Below are 20,247 nucleotides of genomic sequence, written 5' to 3' on the forward strand. Positions count from 1 at the left end.
TCTGTGTGCTTTTGTTAGTTTTGAGCTTCGTCTCTTTGGGTGAGGGCCCACTTCCTTCTGCCATCTCTACTATGAGCTTTACCAGCTCCTCTCCTTAATTTCCTAAATTATTTCTTCTTATCTCTCATGTGCTTGGGAAACAGATAACTAGATTGCTTAAAACTATAAGGAAGAGCAAAGGAAGCATGTGTCAGTGCGGGCGGGGGAAGCTTGTCTGGGAAGAAACGCAGTAAGTTTCAGGGGACGATTTTTCTGCCTCTGGCTGGGCTCCGCAGAGACGTTTTTACAAATGGTGCATTTCTCAGCTATATTCCAGACAATTAATAACACTGTTAATAACGGTCAGAGAAAATGAGGTCTACTCCTACAAATTATAAAAATAACCACTGTGATAAAGTAAAAAATACACCTTATCTACGGAACATACATCTTTTCCTTTGGCTGTAAAAAAAAATAAAAAATGTAGCTGGAAATAAAAGTAAACCAGCAACGAAAGGGAAAACATGGGAATCCGCGTTTGGCTTTTCTGTCCCACCAACCACCACCGAGGCAGCAGTGAGGTCACACAGTACCGTCCCAGGGTGTCTTGCCTTTTGCTTACTCAGAGAAAAACCCCATTTGCCATTCACAGACCAATTAAACCGAGCGCAGATCACGCTTCATGGATCGCTGGACTCAGTCATCTGCCAAGAGGCAGCAGTCAGTGATCTCCTAATGCATCTGAACACAAAATCCGTCGGGTTTTGCTGGACAGAATGCCTCCGTTGAAACTTTAGGTCGGAGCAAATATTGCAAAGCGCTTCAGAGTAGATTCGTCCCAGGAGAAATTGACACAAATTCCTTCAGGACAGGAGCAGCCACCTCAGCTACATGCCGGGACTGGCTGGTGATAGGATTAGAGCAGCTAGAAAGTGGCACTGTGACCTAATGCAACTCTCAAATCTGTTGCACGCAGAATTGGGGACCGATGGCAGGAAAAAGAAGTCATAGAGTGCGTGCAGCATGGCCCTGTTCAGATGCTCCGGCATGTGCCGGGACTTCTCTCTGGTGGGAACAGAAGGTGAGGCTGCCCATTAAGCAGCACTGCCTGAAAGGGAAAGCCAGGCTGATTTACGCAGCTCAGAGGAGAGCAGGGTGTCTTCTCAAAGCATGTGCTGGCGAGACACAAGAGGATCCTGACATGAGAACACTTCTGGACAGAATCTGAGTTGGCAGGGGATCCCTGGACACCCGGAACAACTATGTCTGGAATACAGAAGCTCCTACTTCTCATCTGAACAAATGACATGGCACCCAGGGAAGCTAATGTCCTTAGGCCGAGAGCCCATGGAAAAACCAAGGGCATGCCTGTAATAGAGGAACGATTTTCCCTATGTAAGCACCATTCAAAAGCAGAGATAAACTTCTCAGAAAGGACTGGGGAGAGGAGATGTAAGCTGGAGTGTTACAGGAAAGCCAAAGCGACCTATCAGACTTAGGCTCAGAAGAGGTGTAACGACCGGAAAGAGTGAGATAGCATGCCTCCATCCAGGGAACAGGACTGGCCCTGTGTAAGACTGTCCCATGAGACCATGAGAAGAAAGCTCCAAGAGATAGAAAAGCCACATGTTTAGGATGTCACGTGTAGGCAAGAAGCATGTCAGCCCTTCCACCTGGACTGAAATACCGTCTCAGAGAGAAAGGCCAACAGGTCTAAAAAGGTACAACACCGTTTTTCCCAAGGGATCCCCAGAAACGTGGCCAGGGTGCCATGTTGTAGTCACATCAGTCTTGCAGGCTGTTTAAAGAAGTTTCTGCTCACAGCCTTGCTCTCTTCCCTGAGGCCGCCCCCCTCTTGTCTTCCCTCCGCAAGGGCAAGGAGCAAACTGCCGCTGTCACCAATAGCCTAGGTGGAGGACACAGTGCAGCAGCCCGCATGTGTGGGACCCTACGTCTGTGCTCTAGGTTTGGAAGAGAAGGTCCCAGGAGCTCAGAGAAATGGTCTCGGGCAACTTCCACTTCAAGGGGAATGCGCTGCCGAAGACGACATGTGTGCCAATGCGGAGATGGGCCAAAATACCTGTGATGACCAGGGCAATGGGCAGGTGGGGAAGTCCCTGCTTCACTCCCTCCGTCAGAGCACCTAACTCACTTGAGGTTAAAGGTCTATCTTCATCAGATGCCATGAGCTTCATGGAGCTGCGATCTGTGTCACCTTCTAACCACGGTGTCCCCAGACACGGGCAAGACCATGAGCACACTGATGGCCGGCCATATAGATAGATGAATGGGTAAATAAACCAGTGAAAGAACAGAAAAGCTTTTAAAAAAGTCAGAAGCATGAACACCTGGGGAAATCTGCAAAAAATGGGAGACCAGCAGGGCCTCTGGTCCTCCGAGTCACTTCCCACGGGAGAAAATGTGAGCCCCTTCCACAAGTGATATGGGACGAAGGGACCAGTGTTAGTAATCACCCCCGTGACTACTGCATTCCACAGTGCTGTCCTGCAGGGTTACAGTTAGCCACTGAACCCGATTCATCGACACAAGCACAGGTACAGGCTGCAGCACCTTCTGTCTTCAGGCCATCTCAAAAGGAAGACGTGGAGGATCTGAACACATCGAAGAATTTCTCAAAAGTGAAAAAATACTTGGCATCCATTTCATGCCTCGGGTGCAGAAGCATCAACCCTGGGGAGACGCCCTCTGCAAAGCCACGCCCCAGCTCCTCGTGACCACCTTTCATCTTTCTCCCCCTTCCTCCTTTCTGTCAGTTGCCCATTTGGTTCAATAATTTCTTTCCTGAGTCTCTCTAAATTCTCACTGTGGGAAAGTTCAACTGAAATGCCCAGCTCTCACTGAAGAGTGTTCAGGTAACAAATTAAGAATTAACTGCAAATGCAATGAGGAGGTTTTCAGAGAAGAGTTAGAGAATTTCATGACAATTAGCACTGATTTGCACTACAAGAATAGAAGGAAAAAAAAAACCCCACCAAAATATTGTTTTAAAGGAGAACAAAAGAAGCTACTCACACATACACAACCCAAAAAAGGCTCCCAGCACTGGCTGAAAATGATACGATGGGATGACAGAAGAAACACCCCAGATTAGCCAATTAGCATTCACCCAAGAAAAGCGAGCGCTGTAGAGAGGGAGGGGAAAGGAATTCATCAACAGTAGTATCAACTTTACAATAGCTCTGACGGTTTATCTGCCCAAAGGAAGTGCTACCTCCCCACGTTTCTGTGACCCTCTCGACAATTCTGGGGGGGGGGGGGGGAACGTTAGTTCAACATTATCGCAAGCCCAGAATATGGCTCTATTTATGTGACAAGTTGACAACATACAATTTCATGCTTGTTGAACTGATCGGTGTTATATATTCACTGTGAATATTATGAAGCTTCACCATTATAAATATGAAACAGTATACACTTATTCAAAATAACTCCAGCAGTGGCAATTTATAGCTTGGTTGTTTGTGTTCTTAGGAGGTCCAAATGCTACCTTAAGAAGCTTCAGCGTGCAGAAACAGATGTGCAGTGTGACTGTGACCAAAACGGGTTGACGATGACCTATGTGAAAGCAAGCTATTACATTTTGGTCTGCATGGCAGCTGACACTGGTTTGTATTTAGATATGTGACTGTTGGGAACACTGTGTCCTTAAAGCTCTGTTTAAACATGGGCCAAGACATTTGTCTGCTGGACTAATTATTTTACCACCCTTCTATGGCAAGTATCACTGTCTTTTTCTTTAGAAAAAAAGAACGTGAATGTGTACACACACACACACACACACACACACACACACACACACACACACATCTCCACCGTACTGTGTAAAGTTACAGCAAGTACCTTAAACCTTGCTCGTGTCAGGGGAATGTTGTCACATGCTCTAGAAAGCCTTTGTTTTGTTGTTGTTGTTGTTTTTTTACAGGGACAGAGAGAAAGTCGAGAGAGGGATAGACAGGGACAGACAGACAGGAACGGAGAGAGATGAGAAGCACCAATCACTAGTTTTTTGTTGTGGCACCTTAGTTGTTCACTGATTGCTTTCTCATACGTGCCTTGACCACGGGCCTTCAGCAGACTCGAGTAACCCCTTGCTCGAGCAAGCGACCTTGGGTCCAAGCTGGTGAGCTTTTGCTCAAACCAGATGAGCCCGCGCTCAAGCTGGCAACCTCAGGGTCTCAAACCTGGATCTTCGGCATCCCAGTCCAACGCTCTATCCACTGCTCCACTGCCCGGTCAGACTCTAGAAAGCCTTTGTACAGGACTGTAGCACTTTCCTGATCAGGTGCCTGGGAACGGGACAAGGCCACAAACCATCAGGTCGTAAGCTGTCCCCACAACTGGTGTTGGCCAGGTCTTGTCCTCCACTTCTCTCCCCACTCCCTTTCTTTCTCTTAGCGAGCTTCGGCCAATTTGCAAGTGTCTGTTGCTTCCACAAGGACAGATTTGGAGGAGTCGAGAACAATACAATTTCTCCAAATGTGAGAGGAGAGGAAGGAACAGGCGCCTTGCTCAAGTTAGATATCAAAAATTTGCATAAGTAGTTTTCCGACAACAGAACTGCTATTCGGTGCGAAATAAATTGCTTGTATTGTGTGCAAGGGTCCCAACCTTGACCAAGTTTGTGGTCACTCCCCTGCTGCTCTGTTCCTTAAGTTCACCCAGGTAGTCTTGCTAAAATGCTCCAGTGAGTTGCCTACCACAGGGAGAACTGAAAAGGTAATGGTTTATTTATTTATTTATTATTTAATTTAATGATTTGTTTTTTTAGGTTGACCTGAGAAAAGACTATTGTGTATATAGGAGTCTTCAACTTCTTTATCTGACTATTCAGAAAAATAAATGCAAAGCTTTTGAAACATACGTGAAGTTTTCTGCAGGATTTTTAGTAATGCTCTTTTGTCTCCTTGTGTGTGTGTTTGTTTGCTTAATATTAAGTGACACCCTTCGCTCTTGTTTTAAGATCTAGAAAAGGATTCAGTGACCAGAATCCTGGCTATCTTTTGAAACATTTTAATTATCGTGTTTAGGAACTTCCCCATTCTAACGAAGTTTGCTCTCCAAATATCTGCATTTCTTTCTACTTTTCCTGTTGGACTGAAGTCAAGGTGTTGTTGGTCTGTCTAGTAAAGCCAACCCCCATGATAACATAATCACATACGTTCATTTCTCAGGGACCTTGGCGGTTCTTATCTCCCGGCGTTTATGATCTCTCCTGAGCAGCAGCCAGGAATAGCAATCGGCAGCCTGTTTGTAAAGCCATCTTAGTCTGAACCTCGCCTCCTCCTCTGTTATCACCCGGCGATATTCCTCGGCTAAATCCCACGCACCCCAGCAGAATTTGCTCCGAGCTCCCTTTCAGAATAATGTCAAGTATTCTCGGCGTGTATGGAACGTATCAAACGTGTCACGGAGGGCAATTATCATTTCAGGGAACGACTTATTAATTGAAGAGTGTGTGCGTGCTCTGCTTAGATTTATTGATATGCTGCCCACTGTACATGTTCGCCTGGAGCTATTAAGTTCACGGTGGTCAGCGCTTCTGACAAGCTTCCCTGCCGTTCGCACGGCCTCAGTCCCTCTCTGGGCTTTCACTCAACGTTACTTCTCGATCACCTAGAACGTTAAACACAGTGCTCGGGTTCTGTGTTAAATCACAACTGTTTCCTATTAAGTGTTCCAGGCTACCCATTTTTATTAACAGTTATTTATTAAATCCTTAATAACGTAGATAAAATAGTTAGTTAATTTGTGTGTTGAGCCATGGATGTTAATTTGTAAACATAATAACACACTGCAATCATTTGCATAATAGCGTTTTAATCTTTTTAGTAAAAGCTGTAATTCCCTACAAAGTACACTGCAGTAGAAACTAAGTGACTATTGGTAATAATACAAAAGGCCTTAAAATTCTGATCCTATTATAGTGTTGGAACATACCCAAACTGCTTCCATAATCTCTGAAATGTTACTGTTCTCTGATTTAGGTGTCTGTGTCAAGAATAAAAATGAAGTATAACTGCTAGCAGTAGACTATTTCCTAAATGTAATTCAGTATTCACTAAGCACCAGCACTTTGCAAATAGCTCTGAGGGTCCCCTTCAAAGTTCAGAGCTCCAGTTCTGCCTGCTGAGTGAGGAACACCAAGGAGCTCACGCTGAACTCTGTTGTGCTAAAGACAGGACTCTGATAAACCACGCTGATTTGGCACAGGGCAGGGCATGGGCCACCAAGGATTTAGCAACCGGGTCTCCTCCTTCCTTCCTGCCTTCCCAGCCTGCTTGGACCTCCTTGAACTGACTGCCCCAGAGCAGAAGTTTGGAAGAGAATTAAAAAGTAGGAGAAATACTTTAGGAAGTTAACTTCTGGGGAAAAAAAAACAGCTCTAGAAGAGGCTTGGTCTCTAGAGCTGATTAACACCAATCACAAGACCATCCAAAAAAAAAAAAAAAAAAAAAGAGAGAGAGAGAGAGAAAGAAGGTAGTTGTTTAAAAGTCAGGCCAAGTCACTTTACACAAGATCTGGTCATTCATTAATCTGTCCTGCCGCAAACCTTGAATGAATAACTCGCAGTAGTAATGGAGATGGGCAGGTCTACAAAATATTAGTGTTTAGAATCTGAAACTATGCAAATTATTATATTATTTTGGGACGGAAAAGGCACAAAAATATCTCCCATCACTGTTTTGGGACAAATGGCGTATAAGAGAAGAAGTCATTTGTCTTCGTAAAATTTTGCCCTTGCCAAGAATATGAACATGTATTTCATTGTGTAGCTCTCTCCCCTCTCCCTTGCTCTCTTTCCAGCCGCTTATAATTCACCATCTCTGGCAGGTTACAGTAAAACACTGTATCCAGCTTTGCTTTCAGACCATAGACCTCAGCGCGCAGTCTCGGAAGTGACCTGAGAGGTTAAAGAAGGAGGGGGAAATAAAAGGTCCTTACAGAATGGTTTTACTCCACAAGCAATTCATTTTATAAAACCCACAATAAAAGTTTTCACTGCTAAAGGAATGGGCACATAATTATAGGGAAATTAACCTTGCTAAGAATATCAAGTCTAGGGTAGGGAGCAGAGGAGGAACAACTTGGCTTCGCAAGGCAGTCTCCAATGTTCACGTTGTTATCTGCTCTGAGTGTGGGTCTCATTCAGAGGTGAGCCATCTGCTGGGCTGTGTTTCCACGACATTGCACATATAGATAGGGGACGGGGACGAACAGATACCTTATATGTGTAAGGCTACTACGCAAGCACACACAGTTGCTCTACAGACAGACGGTCTGTCCCGTGCAGGACCCTGATTCCTGATGATTTTAATGTAGATGGATATCTATGAAATAAACCAAGAGGCAATGAGCCTCTCTTCTCCTGATTCCTCTCCAAGTTTTCCTCCTTGTGAATGTGCGTCTCCCCTTTCCTGGCTTCAAAGATCTCCAGCGGAAGCGATGTTTATTAGAAGATCTATTGGAGAGTCCAGGAGGTGGGGGTAGCCTGAGACCGACTCCTCAAACGGCTCACCTATTTCCTGTAGCGCCCACAGTCTGTGACACGAAATAGTCCGTCTTTAACCAGAAGGGCACAAAATAGTATGTTCTACAATCATTGTGTCTAGTTAAACATATAGATTCTCACGTTCCAAACTGCAAAATGGCTAAGAACTGGATCAGTTCCATTAAAAAAAAAATAAAAGCAGCCAACCTCATCCTTTCAAACCACAACCTATATTCACAAAAGCAACTGCCAGCAAAGTAAGTGGTGGTGAAAGATGGCCGTGTAACCAGCATCCTGTGACTTGCTATTTATTCGTAGGGACTGACGCCAGCAGACAGAACGCTGTGGGTCAGGACTCCCAAGCCATATTTTTCCAGTGGTCAGCATAACGGCGGGGAAGAAATAGGGTGATAAACCAGATGTTCTCAAGATAAGGCAGATGTTATCAAGCCAAGAGGTCTAAAAAGGTCTTTAACAGAGGTGTGATGAACACACACACACACACACACACACACACACACACACACACACACACACACAAAACGAACAAAACTATGTAGACTCCCTGTGAGATAAGCCGACAGTAGAATTTGCAACTAAAGCAGCACCCAGGCTGGGTCAGGTTGTTGCTTCCTGATTTGTGACTCTGTAGGATGAACATCTAACTGATTTATATCCAGAATTGGAAATTTTGTGGTAGACTACAAATGCAAAGATAAGTACAACATAAATTTTTAAAATACTCCATAAGTCTCCATGAGTTTCAACATTCTTCAATGTTCTTATGTTACAGCCAATTATCTCCCCACTTAAATGGCTATTATTTTCTTACTTGAAGTCTATGTTCTCCATAAGTGTCATTACCAAGTGTGGCAAAAATCTGGCTGTGGGCCGTAAATTTAATTTAAATGACAAACATTTATTGATTGCAAATTGGAAATTCCAGAAATCTTGAAAAAAGTGATTATTGTAAATTAATTCTGTCTCTCCACATAACAAAGCAGAATTTATTCTCCTGATGATTAAATTAAGGTGAGATGGTTTTTCTGCACATTTTTTTTTCTCTCTCTCTCTGTTTTGTTAAAATTCCAAGAGGTTTGCCATTCATAGAAAAGTCTGTCTGACCACGGGCACAGGCAGAAGCAGGAATTCATTACCAGGGAAGGCTGCAGAATTTCCTCCAAAGAGACAAGTGAGAAAAAGCAGACACCATGTAAATTTGTGGATTGGGTTAAATATGTTCTGCCCTGAAGCAGCAGGGAGATGGAGAGGCCCTTTGTAAAACGACTCATAAGTCTAAGAAAGTACTTCAGTTTCTAAAAGTGAGCAGAAAGTTAACCAGGAAGGTAGCCATGAAGTCCTGATTCTCTTTGGAACATTTTTGAGTTAGCATTCTTTTCACCTCCCTCCTGAACCTACCTCATATTCATCAGGGCTGATGGAATTTTCCTTCAAGGTGTTTTAAGTCTTAGTTCCCTGGATACCATCCCTTCTGCTGTCACCTTGTCCCTTCCCTGCACCTGCATCGCATGGCGTTGGAAGGAGTCTGGGCTTGCTGTCTAATTTCCCCTACTTCCTGCTTGTCCATAGTTCCTACAGCTCCCAGAATGATCGCTTTTAAATACCATCTCCATTACATTGCTCTGCTGCTTTAAAAATAATCTCTAATGACACCTCAATGCATGTAAACTCCAAACACTTTTAACTGGGTTCTCATGGCCAGCTTATATTTTGTACCTACTCTAAATCCCAATGTACTATTTCCCCCTCCTGTGTTCCCGTTAATGTATAGTTTAGTGTGAGTAAAGCAAGCCCCTAGACTCCTTACCCCCTCTATGAAAACACTTCACCCTTATTCTCTTAGCAGCCTTGGTGACATTAATCTTGTCAATCCTTCCTTCACCAGGACACACACACACACACACACACACACACACACACACACATATACACACACACACACACATATATACACACAGTCTTGTAATGTCTGCCAGTTGTTAATATATAATACATAAGTAACCCTAGGTACACAAACAGGCATGTACATTATTTTTCAATTGAGCACACACACATATATGTAAATATGCAAATACACAGTGTCTCGCATTGTTTGCTAAGTGGCTTCACATTTCTTCATTTGGCCTCCCACATGTTTTTCTTTAGGAAGCAGACCCTTTGTGCTTTATAGCTAAACTTTACATTATCTAATGCAGTCTATACCATTCATAACTACATGACTGTCAACTCGTTCCTTAGGCTGCAAATATTTATTGAGCACTTAACCTTCCACTGTTTTCTAAGAAAATGTCTAGGAAAACGTCAGTGAACAAGACAAACAGATCCCTGGCTCCCCAAATACTCACAGTCCATGGAATAGTCAAGATTGCTTTTTTAACTTTTTGGTAAGTACAGAATATATGCCCATTTTAGAGGGAAAAACTAGAATATAACTGAAAGTCTAAAGAAAATTGTAAAATCTGCATTTCCATCGGAATGATCAAGTACTCTTTAAAGCTTTTACGGACCATTCCCTCGGTGCCCTATGAGGGAATCTCTTACAGACAACCGACAGGACACTGCCCCCCTACTTTTTATCCTATAAAAGTTCACAGTGTCAGACTCTCACAGAGGGTTCGACTAGTTGCCCAATGTGAATGCTGGCTACAGCTGTGAGCCCTTCTCTCCCCACCAGCAAAGTCCGGCCTCAGAACCTACTGTGAGTAACGACCTCGAGATAACAACACTCTCATTCACCATGTTCTGAAGAACCCCAAGTACCTGCATTCTTAAGTAACAGACACGCGACTGAAAGACGCCCATTAAAGCAGATGTTAAAATAAAGCAGGGACAAGGTGGCCCACAGTGACCCAGGAAGGGGCCTGGGCTATTTAAGCTATCCCTAGGCCACACAATCTCGACACAGTGCCACGCTGTGAAAACATTCCTTGATTCTCCTCCTCCTTCAAACAAAGCACAAAGGCAACACAGGGAAGGAAGTTATGTTGCAATATTCTGAAACATAAATCTTGCTCCCAGCCAGTCCAGGGACAGTATCCTGTTTTCCTGACACATGGGTGAGATTCACGGGAGGCCGCACGGATGGGCCCTGTGTCCTGTTTTTCTAAGTGGCGTCTGAATCAAACCTGGTTGCCTGCATTTACACATCCAAACACAGGCGATGCAAGCAGACACCGCTGTTTGTGTGTCCAATTACTCCACCGATGCACAATTGCATGTCGGCACACCTTGCCCCCCCCCACCCTCCACCTCAGGAATTCATTCTTTCCCAAACAGTGACATTCAAGCCCATCCCCATTGTTTCCTCCTTCTAAAGTTACATAAAAATTACATTTAGATTCAAAAGTCTTGAAGAGGCCAAAGGAAGAAATTCCTATTTATTATATATACTTGTTGGGCTCTAACATGCTGCTACCCTCTCTGTAGCCCTACACACCCTTTTCTCTCTGCTGCCACTAGAATCCCTTGCTCCTGTGTCCCATCCATGTCCAGCGGAGTCATCCATGAGTCAGGGGAAAGGGTTTAACTGGCGGGGCCTTATTTCATGCTGGGAACCCGAGGTGGATAAGGCTCGCTATTGGCAGATCAGAGGTGGCAGAGACCGTGACTGTTTTTGGCTTGCTCTAGTACAAGGCCTTCGCAAATGTGATGAGGCAGGGTTTTGGGAACTGGAAGGAAGGTAAGCACAGGTTGAAGTCCGCTGTGGAAGGTTTAAAGGCACAGGCCCTGGGAAATGACTTCAGGACCCACGCGGCTTCGGTAGCAGCAACACAGAGCTGCAGCCATTCAAGGGTTATGTCGCTGCAGATAGACCTTCTTCACAGGGGGAGACACGATTTTAGAATTCCACCTAAGCTTAACCAACGCTTTTTTTTTTTTCTTTTTCCTGTTAGAGAAAAAGATGTCTGAGTTTAGCAACAGAGGGCAAAGAGTAGAGGCATCTTGGCTGTATGCAAGTGCTGGGCAGCGGCTGCTGTTTGTCACGGTGTTGCCACGTATGAATTTACCCTTTGCACAAAGAAGAATGGATTCTGTGACATCAGAGAAAACTGGGCAGAGGTGGGGGGGGATTTCTCTAAACAGCCACTTTTGCTGTCTGTCACATAGAAAATTCCTGACATATCCATCTCAAGGCCCTGGGCATCTTGATTGTTTTAGATGGTTTCTGATTCTTCACACCCCATGCCTTAACTATATTTTCTCTTGGAAACCTGATTGATTCATCTTCAGCGTTTTGTGACGGGGGCTTTCAATGACTTTTTTTCTACACGGGGTGTCTCAACTTTAACAACATCGTCACTTGCAGCTAAATAGTCCTTTGCGGTGGGGGCTGTTCTGTGCCCTGTAGGAGAGTTAGCAGCACCCCTGGTCTCAACCCACTGAATACCATCAGCATCCCCTGCCCCCCTCAGTCCCAGCAATAACACGTGTCTCCAGATACCGCTCAATGTCCCCTCGGGAGCAGAACTGCCTTCAGTTAAGAACCACTGATTTAAAATGACCTAGTGATAGATTAAAATAAATGAACCTTGTGTCTTAGAGCATTCAAAACATCTCTATCAGTGGTAGAAAGTTACATAAGGAAACATAGGAGGGTGTCTTTGTGTAGATTAAGCACCTACGAGAACTAACTAGTTACTGATCCAAATCTCCCACAGGTGGACACGAGGGGAGCCTCGTGCAGGTGCTACCACACGAAATACGGGGACACAGGGTCATGGAGAAGGCTGTCGTTTCTGCGACCAGCCCACCCAGCACGCCCTCTCCCCCCTGCCTCCTGTTTATTTGCTAACCATCCTCTACAAAATGCATGGCATTCACCAGTATGGGGAAGCCTGATTTTTAGATAAGAAGTCTATAGAGATGGACATTTTCAAAAGTACTGTTTATTTAATGCAGCATGACTTAAAATGGGCCTGTAACCTGACAAGTGTACTGAATGAGGAATGTTCAATTTACCAGTTCTAACCAGCCAAGTCCTCACATGAACTCTCGAAGACCCGGCTGAGAAGCCTGGGAAAGTGTAACTAACCACAAGCCTTCAGCATTTCCTCCACCGTCCTCCTTTCTCCAGCGCTCCCTCCAGCACCGCAGGCCCTCTGCTCAGACCCACCCAGGGCTCCAGGCGTGTTATAAAACCGTCCCTGTCGTCAGAACTACAGCCACCTCAGCTGACCAGCTAGTCCTCCCTGCATGTCAACCAACACTGAAAGACTCTGTTCTATTTTTAAATATATTGAGCAAAGAAGCAGCTTGATGTGTCTTTATAAAGGATGGCTGTCACCCAAATTCATGGTTACTCTATTTTTATCAATGATATCGACTTGGAAGTCAGATAAATTTGGGGCGTGTATCGCTGGCTTTTATTTGTCGGCTGTGTGATCTGGGGGAAATCACCTCACCTCTCTGAGGATTCGCTGTCTGCATATGTGAAATGGGAGTGATAAGGCCAGCTCCAAAACAATAGGTTGTTCTGAGGGATGAGGGACGTGGCGTCCACCAAGCACAAGTGTTCCAGAATTTTGGCCATTTTGTCACTGCTGTTATTGTTCTTAACATGACTATATCCAACCTTCACTCATTATTCAACCAGCTCTCCGATGAGCTGGTTGCTGGAAACGCTCAGCCAATATTGTAAAATTGGCTTTCTTAATGATTCAGTGAACATTTATTCACTGTCTTTTATGCACTGGGTGCTGGAAAAACTCAATAAATATTGCAAAATTGGCTTTTTTAATGATTCGAGATTTCAACAACATATAGTCAACTATAAGAAATATCTCTGCTAGTGGGTAAAAAAATAAATGTAATGTGCTTAGTATGAAGTCTGGCACATAGTAGGTAGAAAATATTAGATGGTGATGGTGATGCCGGCAATGCTGATACTGAAAACTGGCTGATTTGGTAACTTTTATTCACTCTACTTGCCAGAGTACTCATGTTTGTCCCATAAGAAACCATTTATTTTTAGCAAAGGAGTATTGACCATGTGAGAAAGAACTTTTTTTCCTCAAAGTAACACTTTGCTAGGGGTAGATTAATATTCTTTATTATACGGTAGGCTTATAAAATAAAGAGTATAGAGACTGGGAGGTAATTTTCACAACTGAAAGATCAATTGATTTTAACTAATTTATAAATTAATATTAAAACAGTTGGGTTTGAAGTTTCCAAGATATACAGAAATCAGAGGTATGGATCAAAAATAAAATAAGAAATTGCTCACCTACTTTGTAACGCAAAGAAATGTAGATATCTAATCCCTTAATTTAAAAAAAAAATGCTTTCTTTTACATTAATTCCTATGAGGCACCATTTTCTGTGAGAAACAGATAAACAGGTTTAGACTTTTGTTCTTCGTGGTCACTGATTCTTTCACAATCCCTTAGTATTTCAACATCGTTTAATGCACTCTGTCGTGGGTCCTTAGCTCTTTAAGTCTTAATAAAAAAAAAAAAAATCCACGTGTTTTCCAAATACTGTTTTTCACAAAATAGGAAGGACCTAACTGTGATAAAAAGTCTTTTGAGGACAGCAAAGTAAGAAGCCATTATACTTTCAGGCCAATAATCACGCCTGTCTGGCTCAAGCCAAGTTCAATGAGAAATTAATTTTCACCAAGAGGTGTCCTTACCTCAAATATGTTTGAAGGCTCATTGTTGTACTGATTGGATATTATTTCTGATTGGTCACTGCACCACTTGAGTCCACCCAGAAAGCTGTCTGTATCCAAGTCATTCACGTCCAGTTCAGAAAGGTCAAGTTCAGGAAGATCTGGGCAAAGAGGCTGGTCTTCACCAACCAGAGCAGCACACTGCGGGAGGCAGGAGGAAAAGGAAAAAAAAAAAAAAAAAAGCTTTCATTAACTTCAGGAATTTATTAAACTGCAATAGCATGTGATAGGAATTAAGCCTGGTTAATTCAACGACACCACCAGAGCTGGTTTCCAGGGTTTTAGTCACTAGAAAAAAAAAACATCCTAAATTCTTTAACACACTTTGCTCCCAGAGGATACTTGGCCTGACCCATTCAGTCCCAAATTTTACCTCCAAATCCACACTTCCGTAAAGCCTTCTCTGATTCTTCCAGTTAGAAATCAACTAGATTTGTTTGTGTCTCTCTCTGACAGTCCTTAACCACATTTCAACTTGTTTTCTGGTTAACTATACGCAAAATTTCACTCTATCCTTAGAGTATAATCCCTTTGGAAGGAGGGATACAAATTTGATTTTACCTTGCAATTGACATCACACATAACAGATACAAAATAAACAATTGCTAAATGAAAAATAGAACATCAGAACTCCACTAGGAAAACCTTCTCTATTCACGCTCCTTTTAACCATTATAATCCATATAATTCATTTAGCAGCTAATGATGCAAAGTCCTCTAACGTGTCCGTAGTTCTCTTGAATGGTGATTTAAATCTTTTAGTCTCACTTGGCTTTTCATGAACTTCTGAACTTCATCTCAACCAGGTCAAAATCAAGTTCCTTGCAATGAAGGACAAAAATTGTATTTTTTTTGAACTGATCTTTATATCTTCCACTATATCTGAGATGCAAGCTGTGCATATGTGTGTGTGTGTGTGTGTGTGTGTGTGTGTGTGTGTGTGTGTGTGTTAGAGAGACAGAGAGTGTGATTGGGATCATCTGACATTTAGAAAGAAAAATCACTATAACACATGCCATTACCACTATATTACCTTTTATCATTTATGTATTCCTAAACTGTAAGTGCATTCAAAGGAACATTTCTTTGGCATTTAAATAATTTTTATATATTGATAGGTTTAAAATATGTTCTACTGTGGCTTGCTTGTCACTCAGGCAATCTTAAACTGGCCTGTCTTTCACCTCCTTGCATGGAGCAGGTGGTCTTTTAACTGTCCCACGCTGTGGCTTTTTAAGGAAAGTGGGCCCCTTACCAAAGAGGTGGTCTTCTCATCTCAAACTGGCTATTCGACTGCTGAGTCCTCCCTGCATACTGTGAAGAACCCCACAGAAACTTCCTGCTGCAGGGACCTCGTGATGCCAGAGACATGGGTCATTCTCCACCCACGCACCAAGGTGTCTAAATCAGCAGGCGCCCACTCCGAAGTGGCACCCTCCCGGCCCGGCCTTCGGGGGTCAGGGGACATGGCGCAGTCTCGCCCCCGCCCGGGCGGCAGTGGGGCATACAGCTGAAGATCCAGCCTGACATTTAGATTTTGAATAAAGTAAGTTTTATGCAGATACTGTTCTCCAGCACCCCTGTCATCCCTGGCAGGCTGCATTACACGGGTCATATGCAGCAGCGTGATCCGAGCACCACGCTGGGAAGTAGCTACTAGGTAATGGAGTCAGCAGTTGGGAAGGGAAAGCCAGGGTGGGGGTGGGGGGCGTGCCTGAATATCACTGCAGTTTTTCCCTGAGCCCAGCAGGCCCCGGTGAGATCCCAAATCGCAGGCACAGAGGCAATACAAAGAAAGGGCCATCCTCTCCATCAAAACTCTTTTCTTGTCATTTTATTGGTCTTTTTTTTTTTTTTTTAATCCAAGTTGGGCCAAAATGACAGGCCGGTATACTTGACTAGGTTTATCAGTAAGGGGAGACTGGCGGGAAAGATGTCATTCCGGCGCAGCGCCCAGGGTGTGTTTTGGGCGTAGCACATCCCAGTCTTCATAGCCGCCCACACTGCGTCGCCTCTAAGCACAAACGCACCGTTTCAACCCTTCCACAACGCCACCAAGTCAGAGACACGGGGGTCACTTTTTCAGTGGTGCCAAGACCACGAGGATTTCACCGGGGGATATAGTCCTTAGGAAGAAAACCACCTACACAGAGACGACAGAAAACAGCAGCAGCAAGAACAAAGTCAGACTTAGGAAGTGGTAGGCCTCTGAGTCTGGCTGGAGTCCCTGCAGGCAGAGCACGGCTTAGAAACCGCCTGGAATGCTGAAGTGTCCCACCAACTGCCGGGCAGCTTCTCACTGTCACTCTTCCACTGCCCCCTCGAGGCATGGCCAGTTCAATACCCTTTCACCTCTCATACACATGTATTTTTAAATCACTTTTGAAAACCATTAAGAAAATCAGATCGATATTTTTTTGTTATTTTGTTGTCATTCACCTATTTCTTCCCTTTCCTCTCTCTCTCTCTCTCTCTCTCTCTCTCTTTCTCTCCGAAAACTTTTATGTTATGATTAAAAAAGGGCCATGTGCTCTTGCCACTGTTGACATGCTAACAAAATCAGTGCTTTTGAATGTGGCAATCTCCTGATAATCTAAAACATGTCAGTGGCAGCAAGTGTCCCTGTTACTCATTGATACTCGGCCTTTGGAAGGTGCCAGGTGTCCCAGTCCGTGCGCGGCCGCTGCCTGGCTGTCCTCAGCAGCCTGCTGATGTTTACTGCTTCCCTCCACACCTGTAACAGGTGTGCTTTACTGTAGTTACAGACCCACACGCTCCTGGCCCTCTGCCGCTATGACAGCTACTTCACTAGTGCCAGCTTTAATTTTATAATAAGATTTAAGAGGATAAAGCGGTTACCAAACACAAAAGGCTAATTATTGTACGTTATTTTACCCCAACAGACTTTTCTCTTGGTTAAGGAGCAGACAATAAATTAGCTTAAATGCACTGATGATAATGAATCATTATAATTAAGTATAATTCTCCATTAACCTTTCAGAGTTTGTGTGTGTGTGTGTGTGTGTGTGTGTGTGTGTGTGTGTGTGCCACTGATGGTAAATTTTAAAGAGCGAGAGAGAAGAAAGAGTGGACTTGACCACGTTAATTACATTAATGAAAAAAGAATCATACTTCTTAAAAAAAGATTAGTGAAAGGGGGGAGGGGGTTGGGCGGGGGGCTGTTAAGAATAACGGTCTTAGCGGAGTGTATGTCATGTGAACCATCTCTATCAATCTTAGTAACCTTATTGTACATCACCTTCATTAAACTGTAAAACACCGGGGACTCTGAGCAGCTAGAGTGATACAGGCCTTTATTAACCAACACGCTGTCCTGTCATTATGTGCAAAAGGGCATAATATGTTTTAGGATGACAGCAAACATTAATGATTCACAAAATGAAAGCTGCCTGCGCTACCTGCTGCTCGGAATATTTTAGACTGGCAGAGGTGATTCCAGAGCTGCCGCCGCCAGGCAGGGCTTCCCGCAGCCTGCTGCCGACCGTGCGACAGAGAAGCCACGGGCCGGTCTCAGCCAAACGACAACTCAATCCCCGGCCGGACAGTGAGCCCGGGACCTCACCTCCTCCAGACAGAAATGAAAAGGGGCCACTGTTCTAAACGGTGCTGACGCTTATTTAAAATGACTCCAGGAATTCCAATGATTAAAAGTCATTCTGCCATATTTCCATATGATCCTATTTCTCCAACAACTCCTAGCCAAGGAATAATACATGATAGAAAAATGAAACTACAGCAGCCGAGACGTACAGGGCCGGCCAGAAACAACCGGCCGTAGGACCTGCCAGCTACCCAAAGACAGTTAGGACTTTGAAGCCACTTATAACCCTGATTCATAACAGCTACAGAACACATGAAATTATCCATATCTATCCTACCTTCCCAAGAAATCACAACATGATAAGAACCATTCCAATCCGCAAATACACTCAGCTGAGGCAAGGAGGGCAGAACCGAGCCCACACGAGCAAACCCAGCAAAGAGTTAAGAAGCCAGGGCATGCCTGGCTTGATAGGAAAAATGCACTTGCAGACAGCCTGGGCCAAATTATTTTCACTTTAGATGTGTATCGCTGCACCACATGAACATCTTATTTAATCAGATCACGTGTGGCACTCGACCCTCCCCCTTACCCTACGTGCCCCCAGCTACCCAGAGGAAGCACTCGCAGTCCTTTGCCAGATTCATTGTTAGCAGCTCAGATCCTCTGTGCACTTCAGTCCGGTTGCATCTCAGCAGAGTCCACAGAAAGTTTCACTTGTTCCCCAAGTTGCCCAAACTTTCCGAGAACACTGCGTTTGTGCGGAACGCGAACATGCCAGGTCCTCGTCCGCGGCTAGTCACTCGAGACTCCAGAGATTACAAGGAAACAGCTTGCTTTTTCTCCTCTCCCCCCCCCCCCCCCCCGGATAAATTGTAGCCAGCAGAGACTGTGGAATTGATGTATTGCCGTCTATTTTTACACAAGCAGCGAGCAGCTCCACACACAGTCCTGCATAAACTCTATTCTCTCTCCGGCTTCAGGCAGCTCTCTGTGGTACAGCGAGATTTAACCATTGGCTTCCCTGCCACCGACGCTAATGGAAAACCTTGCACCTTACATTCTTTTCCTCTCTTGTTTGCTCTGGCTGTGTCTTTCAGCCACATAAAGGAATTTTAAAGGAATCAGCTTTGTTGTTTTGTGTTCTGTAAGAAAAGCTATCTCAAATAGCCCAGCAGGATTATTTAGGATTTTTGAGTCCTTCATCTGATGAACACAGAGACATGGAGGGGGAAAAAAAAAAAAAATTCCAGACTAGAGTCAAAACTGACTCTATTTGAGCACATCCATTTTAACATTTTTATCTTCATCTTATTATAAATAGAAATGGCATTTTTCCAACCAGGCCACTAAATACCACTGGAAAGCCTTCAGCTCCTGATTCATATCAATATCTTAGAGCATAAATATTGCATATGAGTAGAAACAGAGCCAAAGGCACATGGGAAGAGTTTCCAACTGCAAAAGATACAGATGACAGCAGCTAAGCTTTGATTTGCTTGTGGCATCTCAGAGCCACCTTAAAATAGCAAACTTATTGGAGTTAAGATAAGATTAAGATTCCTTTCCAAACGCTCGCTCCCTGCCCCGGCTACTTTTCTACCTCCTCTCCTCCCTCCCCCAAGCCCTTCCCCCCTTACAGGAATAATTGCATCGCGCCGAAAGCTCCAGTCCTGGCTGCAATGCCGAGCCCGGCCCCAGCTCACCTCGATGTCACTCCATACAGAGTCCTGGTTGCACATGTCCCACGCCATCCAGCTCCTGAATGACGCTAGTCAAGCTTTTTCAACTCCAATCCACAGTGACACAGAGCACACACTCATGCAGGCAACCAGCCCCTTACTGAGAGTGAACTGAAGGCACCTGTCTTACTACAGTCCCCAGTCACATGACAAAGCTATTAAAAAGTAGGCTGGGCTGTCACTCACCCAGCCTCCCTTCTCCTGTGCTGCTCAAACTCCTGACGTCACTCAAAGGCAGCCCTCTGCCTCAGTGAAGTAAGGCTTAAAAAAAAAAAAAAAAAAAAAAAAAAACGGAAAGAAGAAAGAAGAAAGAAAGAAAGGAAACACTTGGACTTTCGGAGGCTTTGAGCCTCATGCTGCGATTAAAGCCAGCTTTGAATGCCACAGACTCTAAATGGAGCCCTGGCCATATAATAACTAAAATCCCCTGCAATCTTTTTTTAATTTATTTTCCTTCCAAAACAAGCAAGTGGCAAAAACTCCCTGTTTCAAGACAGAGTAACTATATTCTTAACTGAAACGTGGACCCCCGAGCACTAGAATTCTAAGACCTCCAAGTGGACTCCAGCTCGGTTTGGGACTAAAGCAAGCCCTTATCACATGATGCATTTTTTATGAGACATTTTCTGATTGGGAGAAGTGTTTGAAAGCAGAGAATGAGGCATGCATATTTTTTTTGGGGGGGGGGGGGCTTGTTTAATCAACAAAACAGCCTGTATTTGTTAAGATATAAACAAACTCCTCCACCAGAAATTGGCTG

The 20,247-nt window shown here is 44.2% G+C and overlaps 1 protein-coding gene across 1 annotated transcript in view; it reads right to left on the reverse strand.

The window, feature by feature from the left end:
• Window positions 1–19,609, reverse strand: part of PPARGC1A (PPARG coactivator 1 alpha) — a 101,061-nt gene extending 81,452 nt beyond the window's left edge. Inside the window, exons 1-2 of the mRNA XM_066384116.1 lie at window positions 19,452–19,609; window positions 14,145–14,324 (exon numbers count right to left, since the gene is read on the reverse strand). Of these exons, the coding sequence (XP_066240213.1) occupies window positions 14,145–14,324; window positions 19,452–19,499 (228 nt within the window). The 5' untranslated portion in view covers window positions 19,500–19,609. The remainder of the gene's footprint in view (window positions 1–14,144; window positions 14,325–19,451) is intronic.
• Window positions 19,610–20,247: the final 638 nt, after the last annotated feature.

This window comes from Saccopteryx leptura, chromosome 5 (assembly GCF_036850995.1).
Source record: "Saccopteryx leptura isolate mSacLep1 chromosome 5, mSacLep1_pri_phased_curated, whole genome shotgun sequence".
In the NCBI taxonomy this organism is placed as follows: domain Eukaryota; kingdom Metazoa; phylum Chordata; class Mammalia; order Chiroptera; family Emballonuridae; genus Saccopteryx; species Saccopteryx leptura.